Source organism: Molothrus aeneus, chromosome 3 (genome assembly GCF_037042795.1).
Source record: "Molothrus aeneus isolate 106 chromosome 3, BPBGC_Maene_1.0, whole genome shotgun sequence".
NCBI classification, from domain to species: Eukaryota; Metazoa; Chordata; class Aves; order Passeriformes; family Icteridae; genus Molothrus; species Molothrus aeneus.
This window is the reverse complement of record NC_089648.1, coordinates 19,440,034-19,461,466: the sequence shown is the minus strand read 5'-3', so window position 1 is coordinate 19,461,466 and position 21,433 is coordinate 19,440,034. Positions and strand designations below refer to the sequence as shown.

General features: G+C 36.1%; 1 protein-coding gene across 1 annotated transcript in view; it reads right to left on the bottom strand.

Annotated features, from left to right (window-relative positions):
- The window catches only part of USH2A (usherin), a 375,341-nt gene that overhangs the window by 270,581 nt on the left and 83,327 nt on the right, over nt 1-21,433 (bottom strand). Inside the window, exons 18-21 of the mRNA XM_066546427.1 lie at nt 20,633-20,905; nt 18,231-18,388; nt 16,834-16,978; nt 6,720-6,950 (exon numbers count right to left, since the gene is read on the bottom strand). Of these exons, the coding sequence (XP_066402524.1) occupies nt 6,720-6,950; nt 16,834-16,978; nt 18,231-18,388; nt 20,633-20,905 (807 nt within the window). The remainder of the gene's footprint in view (nt 1-6,719; nt 6,951-16,833; nt 16,979-18,230; nt 18,389-20,632; nt 20,906-21,433) is intronic.

Sequence of the window (21,433 nt, the reverse complement as noted above, 5' to 3'; positions counted from 1 at the left end):
GTAACTGGTTTTTTCACAGACAGATAAAACCATGATCTAGTCTACGAAAGGGTCTTTCCACTGGCAGGTTGATGTAACAATGGGAAAGGTCCTGCTTTTACAACTTCCCTTGTACAACTCTACTGTGTTCTCTAAAAGTTGCCATGCTCAAGCAGAAAAAACTGGTTTTAACCATGCAGTGCAGAATGCACAACACTGGCAAAAATCTACTTTGGCACTAAAGGCACAAAAATGCAGAAAAAAACCCCAACATACTGCCCTTGTAAGCCCAAAGTACATGCTGCATAGTTGATCTGTTAAAGTACAAGAGGTAAATATGAAAAATAATACACAAGGTGAGATTCTTTTTTCTTCTTCTTTTCTGTGGTGGCTACAATTGGAAAGAAAAGAAAAAGGAAGAGAAAGCAGCGACTTCATACCGACAGAAAGTATGTCTGTGCCTAAAAAACCAGTTCATCTTAGTGAAAATATTACCCCTGTAACACTGGCAAGGTCAGCATCAGCTTGGCTTATTTGTTGCCTAAGTCCCTGTTGTGCATGTTCAAAAATGTTTTAAGTTGTTTTGTTCATAAAGCAGCAGAGTTCACTTTGTTGTGCCAGATCACTCCTTTTTCTCTATATGCAGCTCCTCTCTCCCTCCCTATCTTTAGGCTTCTTGGGATTCAAAAGGAAGAAAGGAAGGAATGTGTTTTTCAAGATGAAACTCTGAATTCATTTTAAGTACTAAGATAAAATTCTACCTAAAATCTCTGTGCAAACAGTTCTCAGGCAGAAAAAAGGATGGTTCCCTTTCTTACTGAAGCCAGCCACTTGACGGTGATATAGATCTTTATCTTTCTTCCACAGATGAAGATGCGGGTTCAAATCATTCTTTTGTGAAGACAAGAGGAGAAAATATAAGAAGCTGGCATAAAAATTAAAAGCATTTCTAAGGACAAGTCCTGTGGCAACAACCTAGACAGAAAGGACACAACAAAATGCGAGTTCTCCAAGAGCTTTTTAGTGTATGATTTAATATAAAACTCTGAAAAATGATTGGCAATATTAAAGGTTCCCTGACAAAAAGTATGTTCTTCAAGTCCGCAAAACAAATGTGGTCTCTTTCTTTCTCTTAGAGTATTCAAAAGCTTGGAGTAAGAATTTCTTTTGCAATAGTTTCTCCCTCAGAAAATCTTGTTTACTTTCTTCAGTTCAATGTAATGAAATAAAAAGGCTGATTCTTCAAAAGCTATGAAAGGAAAAAATGCCAGCAGAGTGACAAAGAATACATAAAGCCAAACTAAGCAAAAAGGTCAGGTTTCTCTCCTCCTCTTCCTTTCTCTCCATCATTTTGGTATAAGACTGAAGCAAACAAATTTAACTGCATTTGCTGTAAAGTTGTGTCTATAGATTAGGGAATCCTTGCCATCAATCTGGAGAAATAGATGGACCACAAGTGGACTATAAAAGTGAGTAAAAAAAATGGCTAAACAGCAGGACTCAAAGGTTTGTGACAAGTGGCACAAAGCCCAGTGGGCAGCATTTACAAGAAACTGGTACTGGGACCAATTCTGTTTAACATTTCTATTCATTAAAATGGATCCCAGGTGATCGGATGAAGTGTGCTGTCAAAAAGTTTGGAGGCAATTAAAAAAATAAAATTAAGGGTTGCAGTGGATACACTGCAACACAGAGAAACCTTAGCAGGCTGGAGAAATGGGCTGACAGAAACCTTGTGAAATCCAGCAGAGGCAAATGCAAATCTTACAGTGCGGTTTTGGGTAAGCTGGCATTAAAATAAAAAATAATAAATAAATAATTTTTTAAAAATAAAGAAAACAAAAAATAAAAAATAAAAATAAAATAAATTAAAAATAAAATAAAATACAAAAAAAAAAAATACAAAGGTACTTGCAGCCTGGAACAAATCCAGGTTGTTCCAGGCACCAAGACATTCAGGGGGCCAAATGACATTGAACAAGAGGCTGAGACAATAGGGTTTGTTTAGTCTTAAGCATGGAAGAATGGAGCCAATTACTGCCTTCTTCAATTACCTCCCCAAAGGATATAAAGAAGATGAAGCTACACTTTTCTGGACCTCTACAGTGACAGAATAAGAGGCAATGGACATGAGTTCATATGCAGAACATTTTGCATAGATATAAGGGAGAAAAATAAATTAAAAGACAGGTCAAACTGGAAACTGGAACAATATTTGGAAACATACTTAGCTACATATGGAGTAAAGAAGCAGACAAAGCCCTAAACAGGTCTAGCTGGACTCAATATGAGCAGGAAGACTAGATTATTTCTCTTCAACACTCACTTATTACCTTATTCTGAATTAGTGATTAAAATTAATTTCTAACGATCTCAAATCATTAGTTGTATAAAGAAATGCTAGAAAATACCTAAAGAAGAAAAAAAAATAGAAGCAATACTTGTTCAACTCATGCAACCTTCTCTCTACAAAGAAAATTGTCAATCAGGAAAAAAAAAGGCATCTCTTTCCTACTAAAAGTTATTTGGTGAAATGAACATCTTTCCCAGTTTCATTGGGTTAGTCTGAGTTTATAATAGGATATATGTTTGGAAAACATTCTTAGAGGTCACAGAAACAATCCACTTACTCCAAAGCAGAATCAATTTTAGCCAGGTTATTCCTGACAAATGTTCATCCAACTGTTCTTTAAAATCTGCAGTGTCAGGCTTTCATTTCTTTCTCCCAACAATGAATTCTTTTGCTCAGCTAGCTTGAATCTTTTAGAAAAAAAAGACAATCTACCTTGCTGTATTTTAAGCTTATTATGAGTGCATTGCTGCTTTACTCACAGTAAACACAAAAAGTTCATTCTCTTCTTTTAAACTACGCATTTTTATATATTTTAACACCATTATCATTTCTCCTTTTAGTCTTCATTATTCTAAACTACACCATTTTCTTTGGCCTCTCCTCTTACATTGTTTTAGAATATCTAATCCTGTTCATTTTCTTGGTGTTCAGTCATAATGCATCCCCCAAAGTTCTGTTGGGATGCTGGGAAAGGTCTGTTTATTTGGCTCCACAAACTAATGAAAATATCTGCCCCTTTGACTAAGTATCAAACGTTTGCTCAAGATCCCGTGGAGTGGAATTTGTTTTACATTACTGCAAAGAGAGTTCACTGTGATGAAGAGCTATGGGGAGATCCAACACTGAATGACCACAGCCATTCTCAGCTCCTCTGCTCAGAACAAATGTAAACGCTGCCTGTGCAGTGTTCCATGGCAAACTCATTAAGAAACATCGTTACTGGAAAGATTCTCCACTCTGAGAAATGTCTGTGTATCCGAGCCAGAATCTGGCAATAAAAACACTAGCACAGATATAAATATTTTTTTAAATACACATTTTTAAGACCACTTTACAACAATAAAAATATCATTGTAAAGAAAAGTTCTCCTTGTAATGCTTAATATATTAACATCTTACCTCATACAGTTATTTTCTAATTATTACAGAGCTGAACAGGCATCATGTAGAGGTTAGCAAAGATTACATAGTCCAGGCAAGTCATACTTCTTTTTAAGTGTATTATCCTATTTCAGAAAACTTGGAATCAAAGCAAGGCCAAACACAAAACTTTCTGCATTTTTATCAATATTATGTGAATAATTGTCTTTTAAAACAAGTAGCATCAAAGAAGAATGACATTTGAACTCCAAGCTTGCTAGTTCTACACCCTGTATAAAATTGATATTACTTCTCTTGAGGACAAGAGAATCAGAAAGGCAAACACAACAGTGGTACTACAGGATTCTGACTCCAGATTCACAGCCACAGCACACAAGCTGGACCAATAAAAGCAATCCACACAAAATAAATAATTTGTAAAACCTCCTAGCCAATTCTAGAGGTCATTTTAAGTATAAAGTCCCACATTAAGTAGAATCTGAACTTCAGCTCCCCATTAGTTAAATCACACCACTTGGCTGTCTCATGAAAATATGAAGATAAATACCTAAATACCCCAATTTTCAGAGTGATGGGAGATAGGTAAGTTCCTTCACTAAAACAAGAACACTAACACTAAGATACAACAAATGCTGTTGTATCTAAGAACTTCAAGGAACACAAATAACTACTAAAAATCAAGTCTGCATCACTTGGGAAATGACATTATACATGGCTAAAACACTTGACATTTTGAACAGCTGAAAAGTTGCGTGTAGACAGTATGAGCAGAAAAAGTCTTTTTACTTGATTTCCTCTCATCTAATGTGTACTCAGAACACACCTTCCTGTGCAGCTGGAGGCTTTGTTAGAGACAGGACACTGCTTAGTGTAGCCAGTGTTTATTGAATAACTTTTTTTTTTTAAAGATGATTTTGGAAAATTTCCCAGAAAATACATCTGCCCCTAATACTTGCACCATGGACTGTAAGACCAGCCAGGAAGGTAGTGAGGACAACTGCATTTATTAGCAATGAATCAACTGATCAATCTTTTTCTGGATTAACAGTGGGAGATCCCAGACGCACCAAGAAGTATCTGTCTGCTGACTGACACATACAAGCTGGCACAATTTTGTGTCAAAAATGTACACAGCTCCACGCACACTAAAGCTGTTCCATCCATAAAGCACAATTGCCAGCTGCTTGTCTTCAGAAATGGGTAAGAAGAGAGGGTCTCAACAACGAAACAACTGCAGAGTACAGCTAAAGAATATTTTTCATTCCCTTAAGTGTCTTTCTAAACTCTCCTGGATTTGCCATCATTTTCCCCTCCATCATGTTTTGGAAGAAGGATAGATGACCTACTAAGAAAAACCCAGATATATATTTCTTAAAGTCTTTATTGAGTTACCAAACCTGAACTACACATTTTTAGGTACCAAGTGTACACTGATTTAATCTGATTGTCAGTCATTACTAGCAGATGTCTGGGCAAATTTCTTAGTGTGTTTTAGTTCTAGGTTGTCTCCAGACACTCTGACTAATAGCTGGTAGAAGAGAACACAATCCAAAGCTATGATGAATTATATTTATCCATACAGCATTATCAGCCATCAGCTGCCAATATGAAGGGAGCTTTATTTTAAGATCTTCTAACCTTCCTGTCCAAACTCTCTCAAATCATCTCAGCCATCACAATAAACTTTACTCAAGGCATCAGTCTCAGCTTATGGAGTAGAACTAAACCCCAGAGTGAATCAAAACTTGGGTAGATTGGTGTTGGGGTTGCTTGGTTAAAAATAGTCACAACTGACAACAAAAGAAACATATCAAAGGGGTTTTTTTCTAAATATACAGTAAAGGGTGCAAACTGATGTCAGAAAAACCACTGGGCAATTTGGATGAGGAAAGGAGTCCAACAGCTGTTCCTACAGATTCCCACACAGAGACAGGTTGTGCCAGTCAACACAGTGTCAATATTTAACTAACACATTATCACTTTTTATTATTATTTATCAGTCAAGTAATCACCTAGCTAAAAAAAAATGTGAAGCCATCTTCAACCTTTTTTTAAGTCAGATTCACCAAGTGATCATAGAGAAGGAAGAAGCTGATTTCTGTTTTAGACAAAACCTGAAATTGCACATACACACTTGCAAGTACTGAGTGCTCAAACATTCTTGCCAGAATTACCTGTGGTGAAGACAAGGAATGTCTTCTTTGAAGAGACAGCTGAGTGCTCTTCAAAGCTCCAGCATTCTTTTTTGTGCCAACAGTGCTGCACGGTTTTTGCAGCCCTTCTCTCTCTTAACAAACAAGAACTACATTAAGTTGTGTCACTGCCACTGGTGTGGCCCCAGCGCCATCAGTGTGCTAGCTAATGCTTGCTCTTACAGTCACCCAGATTCCTTTTGGATTTCCCGTTCCTGCTGTCATTCTCATGGCCTGAGATAAATATACACGCACACACGTCTTTCATACTTTTTTTTTAAGTCTTCAGCTCTGTTGTTTCTTCTTTTACACTCGAACTTCATGCAGACAAATGCATGATTTCACTTACAGACCACTACATCATCTCAGATGTGCAATCAGGTTCATTTCTGCAAAAAATATACTGTCTGTATCTTTGCTTTATCCCAGAATTCAAGATATATCAGCAAATTATGAGAATACAGAAACAGGACATAGGTCTGCTTCAATCTGAAAATCTCATAATTCTAAAGTAAAATAACTAATCAAGGAAAAAGAGGGAACACTCAAAGGCCCAGAAACAGCAGAATTCTATCAGAGTAGCAGGCTTTTCTCTTTCCTTAACAAAACAAACAGGATCACAACACAAATGCTCTGAAACTGGAAGACAGAGCTTTTTGAGTGCTTATGCAGCCCCAGGAATCCTCAAAAATGTACTAAACAAAACACATCTTAGCACTCACAGCCAATAATTTACCAAGTTTTTATCCCAGAAGAATAAATAAAATCTTATATTTACAACTCAAAGCCAAGAATAACTTGGCTTTGAGTTGTAAATATAAGATTTTTGTTGCTGCACGAATATGCAGCAACACCACTGTCATGTACATCTCTCTGTCCAAACATGAAGTAATAAAAATCCCACGTGTCCAGTGATTTCCACACCCTTTTTAAGTGAGAATCAAAATAGCCCATACATCACTAATCATTACATTACTTTAATAAATTAGAACCTACCTACTTTAACATACAAGTTTTACATAACATGATACTAAATGGTAAAATGAATGCAGAGTTCAATTAGTACATTTTTAAAGTAATTTAAATGCATTTACCTGTAAAGTAAGTATTGGTGGGGAGAGTGGAACTCGCAAATCTGTAATATCCATTTCCTGGGAAACGGATCCCTTTTGTTACTTCTATATTCATTGCAGCTAAAGATGAATCCATCCTTTCCACCTGGTAGATGGGAGAAGGCCCATTAAGCTCTTCAGGTTCATCCCAAATTATCTTTACTGTTGTGCTGTTTATGCCTTCAACACGAGGGGCACTAAGTTTTCTTGGAGCTGTGGATAAAAAAAGTTATCTAGGTATCATCATCCATAACACTTGGGGAATTATTTGTTGCACATAACAATCTTTGCAAAACATTCTGTTTGATTTTCTGATTTTAAGAATAAACACAGATATCCATAGAAGCTTAATTAGGAGAGGAAAAAAAAAAACTCAAAAAACATTCCTAATCTTTATGAGACACTTACTTTCAGTTGCACAAGAAATACTTTGTTTATTCAGGCTTTAGACATATGTCTCTGTAATTATATCTAAAATATTTTTGTTCGTAATCTTTGAGAATATTAATCAACATCTTCATAAAAAGTATATTTGGATTCCTTCCTTCCATGATGGGTCTCACATGCCAAACTCTCTGTAAATGTGCATCTGTATGACTTTCACAAGGGGATGTAAGCAAAAAAACAGAGGAAAATTTGAGCAGTTATAACTCTTGTTACATCTCAGTGTGGTACATGACAACAGGGGTCTCTTGTCACTGGACTCATCCTCACCAAGAGGAGCAGAACAGCTCTCTCTCCACAGCCTGGCAGACCCTTCAGGTTGTTCTCACGATGTGCACACCAGACAGCAGCTTGTGTTCAGATAATTGCTCACTTCAAGAAAACAACTCTCTCTAATTTTTCTCCACCAATTCTGGTGCACACCAGGACTCCAAACAAGACTGCTTCCACAAAGGTAGCAGCACAAGATAGTTTTACGTTATAGGATGATCCTCCTACTGTTAAAACCAATACTTTGATATTCTTTTAAACACTCTGATAGCATTAGCTACTCTATAGCTGAGTTATTAACTACAATTATTCCATTTTTTAATAAAAGGATGTACAGTAAGCCACAGGAGGGCAGCATGACCTGTTTGGATAATGACACAATGGTCCTATAGGTGGAAAGAAATGGACCATCACTGATACAACAGAAGACGTCATCTGGAGAAGTATGAGAACACTTTGCTATGTACAGAATCTATATACATCTTATCCTGCTTTTTTCTCACCCTTCTTTCCCCGATAAAGAGAAGGATTTAACAACAGAAACTTCATTTGTGCCCAGGAAGCGAAATACAATGACAACTTGTAAAAATTACTTGTTCCCATAATGACACAGTAAAGAGCAATAAACGCCTTTCAAGAACAATAAAACCTGAATTAAAATATGGGCCTTCAAAATCTGACACATTACTTCACAGCCCAGCATTGTACATAGCATGGGTTCTTTAGAGAAGGAGAGATTGCTTCATTTAAAATGAATTAATAACATCTTTTTAAACATTCCTGCATTTCCAAGATCATTAACACATTTTTCATTTTTCCTATTTGCCAGTAGTATATTATTTCTTTATTTTTTCTTTTTCTTTGTCCCCCACACCCCATAACTTGACAGATAGTCTTCTTGGAGAAAGCAGGGAGTGGGGGAACTGGGAAACTGCCAAAGGCACTATGTGCTGTAAATTCCTGCTTAGGTATCATTTATGACTTCACAATCTAATTAGTATCTCACGCGATGGTAGAAATTTACAATGTCAAAATTGAAGTAATGCAGTGTGAGGTCATAAGCTTGCCTGCATAAGTAGGGCACAGCACTAATGAATTGTGGTATTAATGCACAAGTTTAAATAGAAAACATGGCTTAACAATCAAAATTTCACCTCTGAGGGAACCAGCCTACGTCAGCGTTTTAAATGCGAACCAAAGATGTTGAGCCCTCCAGTTCAGATTACTGATGGCAAAACAGAAATGCTAAAATTCATTATTTTTAAAAGGCATACAGCTGACTAGCATTCATGACAATAACTACATCCTTTAAAGTCTAGTATTAATAAATGGCAGTTACTTGGACCATAATTATGGCATCTCTGATACCCAAACCTGAAGCTTTTATGGGGCTTATGCAATTAACTACTTAAATGCATCGTAACACTTGCTTCTCTGACAGGGAAGTATTGATTTTTTAATCATTTTCCAGTCTCCTCTAGCACAAATAAATGTACTACAGTTACAGTTAATGCACTGTGTACACGCATTAAACACTGGCATGACACAATTTATTATTTTGTGATATATGGAACACAAGACTACTCTTTCAGAAAGTAACATCCTTGCTATAGCACTAGTATTTAAACTCCAGTCTCCTTGATGCTTGAGAATTCTTGTGCATCAAGACAGCACATCAAAACTGTACATAATAGGTTACATAAGTATTTAAAAACAAAAATAACAAAAAAATCCAAACAGAAAACCTAACTGCTCACAAAAACAGAAAGTCTTGAAATAAATCTGTAGCACTAGCCCAGCAGGATACTAAATGCTGAAATTAAAAATATTCAGTATTAAAAGATTCAGTATATATTTTCCTAAAGGTGTCACTGTGGTACCTGTAGCTACTTTCTGAAAGATGAATCAAGTATAATTTTACCTATTTAATTTTTTTTAGTCACGTTCTGTTAAGACACATCTGTCAAAATAATGAGCATACTGCATTTTAGTGGATTCAAAGTCACATTTTTGTGTATTTTAAATATGTAGTTTTAATGTCTTGCTATATAATAGATATTTAATATATTATAAGGCTAAAACAGTATTTAAAAGCCCATGATTGCTGCATGCCATTGTGTAGCAGAGGGCACAGAAAAGACCAATAAAGACAGATGGTCTATACAGCTTATGTTGAAGTCATATATCTAAATATAGATGTTGCTACACAGGTCATTACAAACAAGCCTTTCCCATGTGTTTATGCACACACGTGTACACAAAAATGAAGTTGGTAAGTAAAGAGCAGTTAATTTTGTTTTGTTTGAAATAATATCATTTTAGTTTTAGGCTCGAAGACAGATGCCAGCATTTCGCTCTGAACAGATGGTAATTCCATCTAATAGTGCATCTCTGTATTAGTAAGGTCTGTTGTGTATACAAACAGTAATAAACACTAGGTAAGGATCAAAATAAATTTTAATTGTTGACATTAAATTCTGGCAGCCATGGTTCTAAGGCTACAATATTCCTTTCTCAAGTCTGTCAGGTTTACTAATACAACTGCTAAAGCTTTTCCATACTCTGCCAGATTCTTGTCCCAGGAATAACATATTTACACTGTAGCTAAATTTTACAGGCTTACATATGTTTGAGTAACTTCTGCTCAGCTTACTGTAGGTAGGTATCTGTGTACTCTTCCACCAAAATCCTCAAGTAGACACTGAATTGTTCAGGAAGGTAAAAGCAATAAAAAGTCTACCATTTTTAACTGTTGAATCCCAAATGCATACATACAAAATAAAAGAGAAAAAATGCCAAATTCAAGGAAAACAGTTACAAAAAATATCTTTTTCTTCTCATACTGGAGTTTACCTTGCAGGTAAAATTGCACACCTCACTATGGCTCATGCATTTCATTTTTGATTCCAGTAATTAGTCCAGAGGACCTTGAGTTTGCCATTGCATTTCAGGTATGTTCTCCTTTTCTGCACTTCACAATGGTATCAAGTCATTTCAACAGCAAATGAGTCAAGCAATAATACCTACAATAATATCTTCCGACAATATTTTGAGTTATAAGAAATTCTTTAGAGTCCATTTTGGACTCCTTCCCAAAATAAAAGAATAAAACCCACCCACAATAGACATTAAAAGAAAATTTAGTAACATGGATATGTTGCAATAATATTTCTTTTAAAAAAGATGTAATCCACTGTATTTTTTGAAAATCATGAAAAATATATTGCTTCCACCATATGGGACAACCAACGACTCACCAACCGATTTAAGATGCAGCATATTGAGCTGACCATATGTTACAGTGCTGTTGAATGGCTGAGTGATTCATGCCCGTCACATTCTAGTATATCAATTAAAGCTCCTTGAAGTCTGCATGATTTGTGTCTCTGTTATTAAACCCTGCTAATTCATCCCACTTACACATCTGTTATAAATCTCTAGGAGTGCTGCATGATTCATGGCAATCTGTGAGCATGGTACAGCAAATTCTTCTCCTTGTAATTAACAGTAAATTGTTTTACTGCCATGCAATGAATTTTTCAGTTATATTGCAAATGAACTCCTAAATGCACGGTTCTTTCCTAAGAACTGACTTATATTATTAGGCAATTAAAAAGTATTGCTTTGAACCAAAAGCTTTTAATCAAGAGGAATGCAACTTAAACATAGCTTTAAAATGTTGCAAATTTGACAGAGAGGAAAAAGAACAAACTGAGCTGTTTTGAGCTATTTTATGGCATAATATGTGGTTGGTGGGGGAGAAGAAACAAATAACTTTTAATTCCCTACTGATTCCCTGAAACTCAAAGAGCAGTTTAACTGCAGCATGAACACTTGGCAAGACAAGTTTGAGCAGATTCTATTTATCTCAGAAGTTACTTAAGTCATCTGTCATTACGAAATTTCTCAGATTACTTTACACTTTTCTAATTGTAAAACAGCGTCTTTATTCTTGGAATAAATAATTGGATAATTAGCCAAGCTGAATCATCAGAGGATTCCAGTGCTGCTCAAGTGTTCTTGTCAAAGGTGAAGCAAATTCATTTCAGCTTTGCCTCTGTAGCTTTCTGAAGAGGCTTTGATTTTTTTCCTGCTACATTCTTGGCAGCAGCCTCAAATTCATGAGTCCATACATCAAGTCAGTAGTTTAACAACAAATGAAATTAAATTCAAAGAAGGGAAACTAATTGAAGGACAGCAACAAAAGTGTTTGGTAATGTGCTTTTTAATATGGCATGCCACATTTGCATGATAATTTTTCCTTTTTAGCATGGAGCAGAAAGTGACTAGCTTAATGAGGGATTATTCAAGACAGGAATGAACAAAATGCATTCATAACTAAGAACAAAGATTGTATTATGAAACGGAAACAGGCAACTGCCGAGAAGTAACTGGATGATTGGTTTATGCATTATGAATAAAAAGGTAGAAAAATATTTATATTAGTATTCACTAATGACTATATATACAAGATTGTTGTAATTAAAATTATAAATTAACATATTAAGAGTGCTTGTTTAATCACTTTGGGTCCTATTCACAATGAAGAGACTTATGTACATGCATGCAAAACAATCTGTGTTTCCAGGCCAGCAGCAAATGGCCCTTGTATTTCTTTTCTGTAACAAAGGAAACTATACATTTCTCACTACCTGATTAATGGGTATTGGTGATTTTAAAATTGAGGCATAGCCTTTTGTAGAAAAGCCATTTATGACAGACATTAACAAATGAGGCTTTTGAAAAGGGTCTGCACTGGACCTTATTCATGAATGGAAAAAATGGGAAAAAATGGACAAATAACTCAGATTAAAAGGGTAATCAAAAATAAAACAACACAGAGTGTAACACAGCCCATAATTACCCCAGCAAACCCAGAGGCAACTCCAAAGCCCAAAATACAACTGGTTCAGAAGTCTGCCAAGAAGCCAGATGCAGCTGGTGCTGGAAGAATATCTCCTACAAATTAGCTTCTGAACCTTGTAATAGCCATCAAAAAGCAAAAGATCAGGAATACAATGTGCTGGGTAAATGGCAGCAATCACAAATCAAATACTTTGCTATGTCTTAAAAAGTGCTTTTTAAATGATTTTTTTTTAATTAAGGGCAAAGGAAAGGTGAACTTAATTACTAGAAGTAAGCTTAGTCACACAGCAGCTCATGAAACACAGCTGTATAGATTGTTTAAGGCAACCTCTGACTATATGATTTGAGATCAGTAGCGTAAGCAATTGTACTGGTCCAAGCATTCACATGGCTAATTTCATCCTGCTGAAATGACAGAAAATTATAGGAATAAAATGGCATTTCTCTGCCTCTAAAAATTTTGAAAACATGCATGTTTTGTGTTGGTAATTCAAAATTTCACGCAGACACACTGTCACAAAAATTAACTTTCAAAGGATCAGGTCTCTCTGGTACCAGCTAGTAAAGTTCTATAGGTACCATTTCAGAATCCTACCATGAGAGAAAACCATGCAACAAAACCTGCTTTTGAAATAAAATAAAAAAAAGCCTAAGACCTAGTAAAAACAACAGACTGAATGCCATTCTCAAAAATAAATAGGAATTTGAACATGGCAGAACCCAGAGAGAAGAATAAAGGAAAACTTTGCTTATGTATTGAGTTGAAAAATGTATAATTATTGTCTAATATTGCTCTCAGTTACACACATGCAGATCCACTTGATGATCTTGTGATAGCAGAGACTAAAGCAAAGTTCAAACTGGATTTCAAATTTTCAAATGAAGTTTCAACAATGAACTTCTCCTCATCTATCAGCCAAGGACTTCAGTAGCATGAGCAGAATATTGCAGTGCATAAAAGTGTTTCAAATACCACAAGGCTTGTGGAAGCTGCAGCTGCTTAATTTATGATTTAAAAGACTGATTAAAAAGTATGAAACACTTCTTAATTAATTGCATATATAAAAGTCTGCTATTTATGTATTTGTATCTGAACAGATCAAATTTAGGTTCTCTTTCTGTCCAGTCACCTTCTCTTTGAAGGTAACAGGAATGGGTAATTCTCTTCTTTTACCTTCCTACGCTTATTTTGATCTTTCATCCCAATACTGCATTTATGCTATCATTGATGTTCCAACAATTTTTACCATTCTTGGAGCATCAGGCATAACTGTTCTTTTATTTAGCTCACCCTCCTGGCTTCATATGCATTTGTAACACTCAGCCTTTTTATAAGATAACTCCATTCTTAGCAAGTTTACTTTGTTTTCTCACAGTCTCCCCTCCCATTCTTCTGATTTGTCTTATTACCATTTACAGACATTGTGGGTGTGTGTATTGGTGAGGAGGAGCGATTTTGCCAGTCTGACAGACACAAGGACATACAGCCAATTTGAGTTTTCTTTCACTCTACTCCTGCAAAGCTACACATGAGATATTCCCAGTACAGATGCCTATATTGAACCCCAAGTTAGAATGAATCCACTCATTAAGTTTGCTTCTGGATTTTACCCAATCATAGTTCAAGACACTTCTCACTGAAAAATCAGCAGACTTTTCCTGATGCTTCTGCCCCCTTGGGTGCTATCCTTAAATTCTGCTCCTGTGTGAAGTAGTCTCTTTTCTTTATCATTTCAATCTTATCTCAAAATCTCTTACTTTTCTTCCTCAATAATTTTGTTTCCAGTTATTTCATGCCATGTTTCTACCTTTGTTTTCATTTTCTGTCTTACAATGTATTAAGAAAAAAAAAAACCCACCAAACTAAAAAAAAGAAAAAAAAAACCAAAGCACAAGTCTTCAGAGAAAAATATTATCTTTTAAAGAGTATATTTTTTATAACTAGGCTTCAAATTACCCTAATGGATCTGAACAAAGCTTAAAAATTACTCTAGACTTCTAGTGGCAAATTTTAGAAGCCATTGGCAATTTCAAAAGAAGCCCCTTCCTAATACACATCTGTTGGACATGCCAAAATCACAGCCATCAAGATGCCCATTGATTGAAATGTTGCATGTGATAAACCTAGACATGCCATACATAAAGGTGAGTGGACATGGTTTTCCATTGTCCTTCTGCTCCTCCTCCTGAGGATCAGAGGAGAAGAATTAGTCCAATTTAGTATAACCTCTAGCCTAACTTGAAACACAATTGAAAGCTCCTGTATTTTGTTACAATGCAAGGGGACCATCATGCTGGAACACATTTCAGTTAAGACTTCCTCCAAAAGGCTGCCTTTGCCAGGGCATGGAGGGGGCACTGGCATCCAGCCAGGTATGCTGTGTCTTTGCCAGGGAGACATTCCTCCATAAAAAAGAACTCCCCAACAGTCCTAGAAAGACAATTTTAGTTTCATTTTGCACATCTCAATGACAAAAAAAGAAAGGATAGAAATGGACTAAGACTTGATTATCTAGTTTTACAAATGCCAGGGATTGGTTTTCCCAATTTTGTTTCAAGTTTTAACTCCCTTTGATTGTCATCACATAAGTAGTGCTTCTTTTAAATTGTCTTTGGAAACATAGTTTTACAGAACCTCATGGAAGGAAACATGCACACACACAAAAAGAAAAGAAAAGAAAAAAACAAATCTCACACAAACAACCAAAAAAACCACACACAAAAAAACCCCCTGCATGGATAGGATGAAATAAATATCTCCAGGAGCAAAACAAAAAATGTGACTTGTGGGAGACATGCAAATTGCATGCAAAATGTAAGTTTTTCATTTTTCAGTTTGCTACAATTTAACACATTGCAATAACATGCTTTAAATACAAAATAAAAGGAACACAATACAGCACTGATTCTTTTCTTTCAAGGCTTTCAACAATAAGTAAGAAAAGGCTTCACCACAAAACAGCTAATAAATGGGGACATGCCTGCTATGCTATTTTGTATTCTCCTGTCTTCTCTAATGTGATAGGTCTCTGAGTATTAACACAACCAGGGAGGAGATGGTCATAAACAAGCTGTCAAGCATAACTAAGCTATTGTTCCTGAATCTTTTAATAAATGTATAAATGCAAAGTTGGATCATTTGTAGTAATAAGGTGTGCTGTTTAGACAATATTTATTTCCAGGGTTATCAGCAGAGACTGGAACACCGTTCCTCATGGCTGTGTGAAATGGGATAAAGTCATACAAGTAGGAGGCTCTGTATATGGCCAGCCTTCCACTTGAAAAAAAAAATGGAAAGGCAATGAAATAAATAGACATGAAGAACAGAGGACAGACTAGAGGCAATATCCCAACACCTTAAATAGCACAGGAGAAAATTTCCGATATTTTCCTACGTGAAACAAAATTATGTGAGAGAGATAATTGCAAAGATCATCATCACAACATCCATATGACAACACCACTAATTGCTTAACATTTTTAGTTCTAATTGTTTAACATCTTTAGTTAAGCATTTTAGCTAATATTGTGACATTAACTAAAGTGTTTTAAATGCCTATACTAAAGGAAACCACAATGTTAAGTGGTCAGGTCTCTTCAGTATGTCACATATCATGGGTTTCAGCTAGTATTTATAGTATTAAAGAACCATACTGACTACCTCATTCCATGAATAAAGAGACTTGTAAAGCTGATATCCTAAAAATTTCTCTCTTAAAACCCTCTTGAACCCCTGCTGTCCAATAAGTGAGTTTAGGCCAGTCCTTTCTTCAAAGGAAATACAGGCTTTCTCCATCTCTGTTCTGGACTGATGTGTATTTTCCCCTAAATTTGTAGACAGTACCTTAGAAATCCATGACAATGGTACTGAAATTAACTTGAAGACTGAAAATGCATTAAGGTGCACAGGAACGTATATGCAGTTTCTTTAGCAGTGTTCCCATATATATGTAGATACATACCTACAAAGCAAAATCTCAAATCTCAGGGGCTAAATAAACAAACATTTTCAAAAAAGCAGACCCAAAGCACGTATGTTGCTTCTGACAAGACACTATGTACTTATGTTACTCTTAAAGCCATACAACTTGTCCTGCATGTGAAAAGCAAGGCATTGGCACAGCTGGAGCATTTCATATTTCTTGTTATGCAAACACACTCTGAAAAACCCCCAACAACAAATTAACAACTTCTTAGCATCCTGAATGAATGAGTGGATGCAGACACATTTACATGCCTTCACTTTAAAACAAACATGAATAAAAACCATACATATCATAACTTGCAACTAAGAGAGCAGTACACAAATCCTACTGCCATAGTAGAATACCTTAAACCTCCACTGAAAACATTCTGGGTTTAATCTGTCAAAACAAACAAATAATAATTAAGCAAGTTACTGTGTATTAATACAACACCTACCCCTGCCACTGTGCATCAAACTAGGACCATCATCATGGTATTCATTAGTAAACCATGTGTCAGCTTTGCACTTTGCTACAGATTGTTTCCTTACCAGCTGCCAAGGTTTGCCCCATGCCTGGCTCACTGGTTACACAACCAATTTGATTGCAGAGAGTAACAGTAAAGTTGTACGTCCTGTAAGGTTTTAATCCCGTTGCTACGTAGGAGAGCTCGTGAGCCTCAGCTATATGCAAAACCTGCAAAGCAAACAGATTGGAAGACAACAGTTGGTTAATAATATTTTCATTCCTGTCATTTGATGACATGATCACTAATAAGAAACTTGTCTCTGAACTTGCAGGTTCCTTCACTCAGATGTGAGAAAGCCTGGATAGACCAACTGAGGGAGAGGATTATTTTGGAGAGTCTGAACAAGCTGGGATTTAGGTGATAATACTTCCCATCACACTGTTTTATGAGGTAATAAGCCAGTTCCTGAGTGGATAAATGAGGAAACAAAGTTATTGCCTCATAAAACTGTGTGGTGGTGCAGTTATCACTACAAACAGTGCAGCGACAATTGAGATGACGAAAATGACACTATTAAGTTGTGAAATCTGACCACTATTGAAGGAGTGACATGATTAGGAGGCATTAGGAGGGAGGAGAATAACAAATACCTACAAACACTTGCATCTGCTTTACTTTACCATCAGTATAAGCTATCAATGGGAGGGGAACTGAATAAACTGTAGCATTTTAGATAGCTTTGTTTTCAGATGTTTTTTTGCATGAAGAATCTTGCAAGCCAGTGACCAGAAGCAACTGGCATTTATGTATTGTTATAACAGCCCCGAGAACAGTAGCATCCCCAGCTGATAAACAAATAAACTGAGGCCCATCTGTGGTAATACCAAAAGACAAAATCAGCTCTGAATGAGAAATACAATATGAGAGCACCAGATCCACTCCCATATTCTGATTATGTATCATGTTTCTGTTCATTCCTCAGCTTTCAGCTTACGACTAATGCCATGATATGTTTGTCAAACCCAGTCACTCAAACATTACAACAGTATGCTAAATTCACGTATTTTGACTTTTTAAATCTGTTTCTTTCCAGTATTTTAGGTTTCCTCACTTCAAAAACTCATCCAGACAAGTACCTTTTTAAGGAAAACGTAGATACCTACAATATGGCTTTAAGCATATTAGCAAGTACAGCAACAATATAGAACCAGTATATACAAATATTAAGGGAATTTAAATTTTGCAGCACAAGCTCATCTGTCCTAATTTTGACTCTGAACTGCTACTGAACACAAGTCAGATGAGAAAGACAGCTTAAAATGCAGATGTAGTACATAGCATTGCATCAAACCTGTAGGTGATCAGAGAACACACAACAAACCAGAGAAAAAAATTCATCACAACACCTCAGAGGACATCAGGTTTTATCAATATTATTATTAACAGTTAGGAAAGACTTAATGTAACTAACAATAATACCTGGGAAAATGGTGGCAAAGACCTTTGTTCATTCATCAAACTGATGCTGTACCCCATCACTTCTCCTCTTGATATATCATCTTCAGGTTTTTCCCATGACACATTAAGGGAATATGGGGAAAGAGGGAATACTGATGGAGATGGCATGAATACTGGGGCTGAAATAAAGTTAAATTAATAATACTAATAAAGTAAGTGAGCAATATGTATAATGCAAGCTTCCTCATTGTACTTGCAAAACACCATTTCAGACAATCATTTCCCATTCTAACCTTATTTTCAAGACTAGCTGGAATTTTCACCTTATTTTGGTAAGTACTTCACTCACCATTCTCCTGTTTTCTACTCTGGCTGTGAATGCAGATTAAAACTCTGCCTGTGTCTTCAAAGAAATACTAATCAACACTACAGTCCTATCCCTTGTAGCAGGTAGGAAAGTACATACAAATGAAAAGGCCTTGAAGAAGAACTTCATGCAACATGGGAAAAAACTGATAAAAGCAAAAAGTGTTCAATACTTCAGCATCTTAAAAGCAATTCTGTTTGCTAGGCCAGTTTGAAATTAACATGTCTCTCACTTCTTACAAAACAGTTCCCCTGTCTTCCATAGTAAATCTGTTAAAGGATTGTTTGCACTGCAGTTAAATCCCCACCTGATTCCTCTGTAATAATAGGATACCAACTCACAGCACTTCTGCTACGTACAAACAAGTGCACTAATGGAACTCTTCCCAAATACAATTTAACACTTTTATAACATATAATATTTAGGAACAGATAAGCAAAAAGGCTCATTTTGAAGGAGGAATTAGTTTAGCCTGCTGTTTTGCTGGAGCAAACGACTGAGGACATGATTTTCAAGCGAGCACCAAACAAGAGCATAAGTAAGATAAGAGAGATGTTTAATTGTTAACCATAGGCTTTATCAATCTGAAAACCATAGATTTCTACTGAAAGCATTTAAATAAATTGCTGATATTTGACATAATATGTCATGTGGCAAAGCCCTTTTGAAAATCTGAAGAGAAGGGTCATAATACAAGAGGCTGCAAACTGGTTACACTTTGATAAAAAGGGGCCATATTATGACACTTGGCCTCTATAAAAGCCCGTGAAGCGTTGTAAGGAGTTAAAGAGCACAGTTGGCTGTCTCAAATACAAAAGACTTAGCCATGAGATAAGCACCAAAGCAGTGACATGATGGTGTTAGCTCCAGGCCTGGGGCATGAGAGATCTGCTTTGCTCCTTCTGGCTAAAAGCACCCAGATAAGGATTCCCATTTCGGCAAACTGTGTGAATAAGCAACTGCCCGCCCACATATCACCAGTCAAACAAAGATCACCCCAAGTCTTGGGACAGATGGCTTTTGCAAAAACTAAGAATCACTGAAGCTCCCCTGAATATGCTTCTCTGGATACCTGGAACCTGGACTGCAAGATAAGCCACCATCACAAGAACTTGAGATAAGATAAAGATGGTACTATTGTCCAGATGTTATCTCAGACCCAGCTGGAGGTTTAAAAACCTTGGGAAGAAGAATGTATCACTGATAGTGGACACAAAGAATGCAAGATTTATGGGCCACAACAAATGCCAACTTGGCAACTGTGCTGAAATCAGCTCAGACTGGGTAAAAGGTAAATCCATCAGGAGAGATTGTGACCACCAACCCACAGCCCATCAACCCAAGAAACCCACTGACACCAAAAAAAAGAGAAAGACTGAGACTAATTAGTATTAGAAGCAAGGGAATCCTCTAACCAATAGAATAAGAGAACTCTGTAGCCAATGAGAATTAGTTCTTTTATTTGCTAAAAAGTATAAATAGTGAAAATTTTTGAATGATCTCAGAATCACCACTGAGGAGACCAGAGTGAAGAAGGACCAACAGGACACTGCTGGATCCATGGGGGGTAACTATCTTCTGTTGATCACTCTCTCTCCCCACTGTTTTCTCTTTGTTTCTATCTCTACACCTCACATTTCCTGTTAAATAAAATCCATGTAATTGACTTGGGCATATGGTCTCATTTGAACCCTAATTTGGATAGAGGCATCTCTCACTGGGGTCTCAGAAGAAGTTTCAAGCACTATACTCCTGAAAAGGGAACTGGCTCAAGGTCTTCAAATTAAAACACTGCTTGGTATATTTTGCAATCTTGTAGTTTAAATATAGGGTTAATTGACATGGATTATTTTCCTCAGCAACATGATATTATGGTGAAGAAAATGATTTTGCTTTTCATGCTCAGCTCTGAGATCATCTGACCTATCTTTAATTAGTTAAAAATGTGAATTTGTCCCTAGTTAACCATTATTAAACACTTTTATGGAAAATTAAGAATACATGCTAATTACATTTTCCTTTCATTTCTGTCAAATAAATTCAATCCAGTGCTTACCAGCCTCTCCTGTTCGTCCTGATATCCAATCTGAAGATATGCTACCTGCCATGTTTACTGCTAGCACATAAAATTCATACTCTGTGAATGGCTCCAGATCAATGACTGTGGTACTGGTCTGCGGTGGAGCCAAGGCATTTTCATTCTGAGATTCCACAACTGGTTGAGGACTGAGCCATCCACTGCTTTGGAAAATACGAATTTCAGGAGGAAGAAAATTCCAAGCTGATTTTAATTTTTTCCTCATGTAAAGTTCATATCTTATAATTATACCTAGAGGAAAAGGCCAGGAAAAAAAAGTGAATTTAAATGATATTTGGAGTTCTACTAAAATACCAAATTCTTTTTACTTTTCTTTTCTTTTTTTTTAAGATAAAGAGAACTTTTGAGTGACATTTTAATTATTTTAATGCCAATATTTTAAAACATATTACTGGATATGTGCATGTATCTCCTACTGGATACGAGATACATGTACATCAGTTTTATATCAATGCAAAATTATTATATGGACAGGAAAGCCTCACCACTCTGGAGTAAAAAAAACAGTCAGTGTTGTGGTATGAAGCAATACATTATTTAGGCTGGATGGTGAAAGTAGTTTAACTTTAAGATCTTAAGAAATCTTACCAGAGATTTCTTGTAAAGCCAAGAGATAACTGCCATAAAATTTATGCATTTGGGTCTGTATTCATGCACTAAACTGGAGAGGTTGCTTGGGAGAAAGAGCTTTTCTCTTTGTCTTTGGAGAGAACAGGAAATCTGACCAGACATCGAGGCAATATGAGAATATTGCTTAAA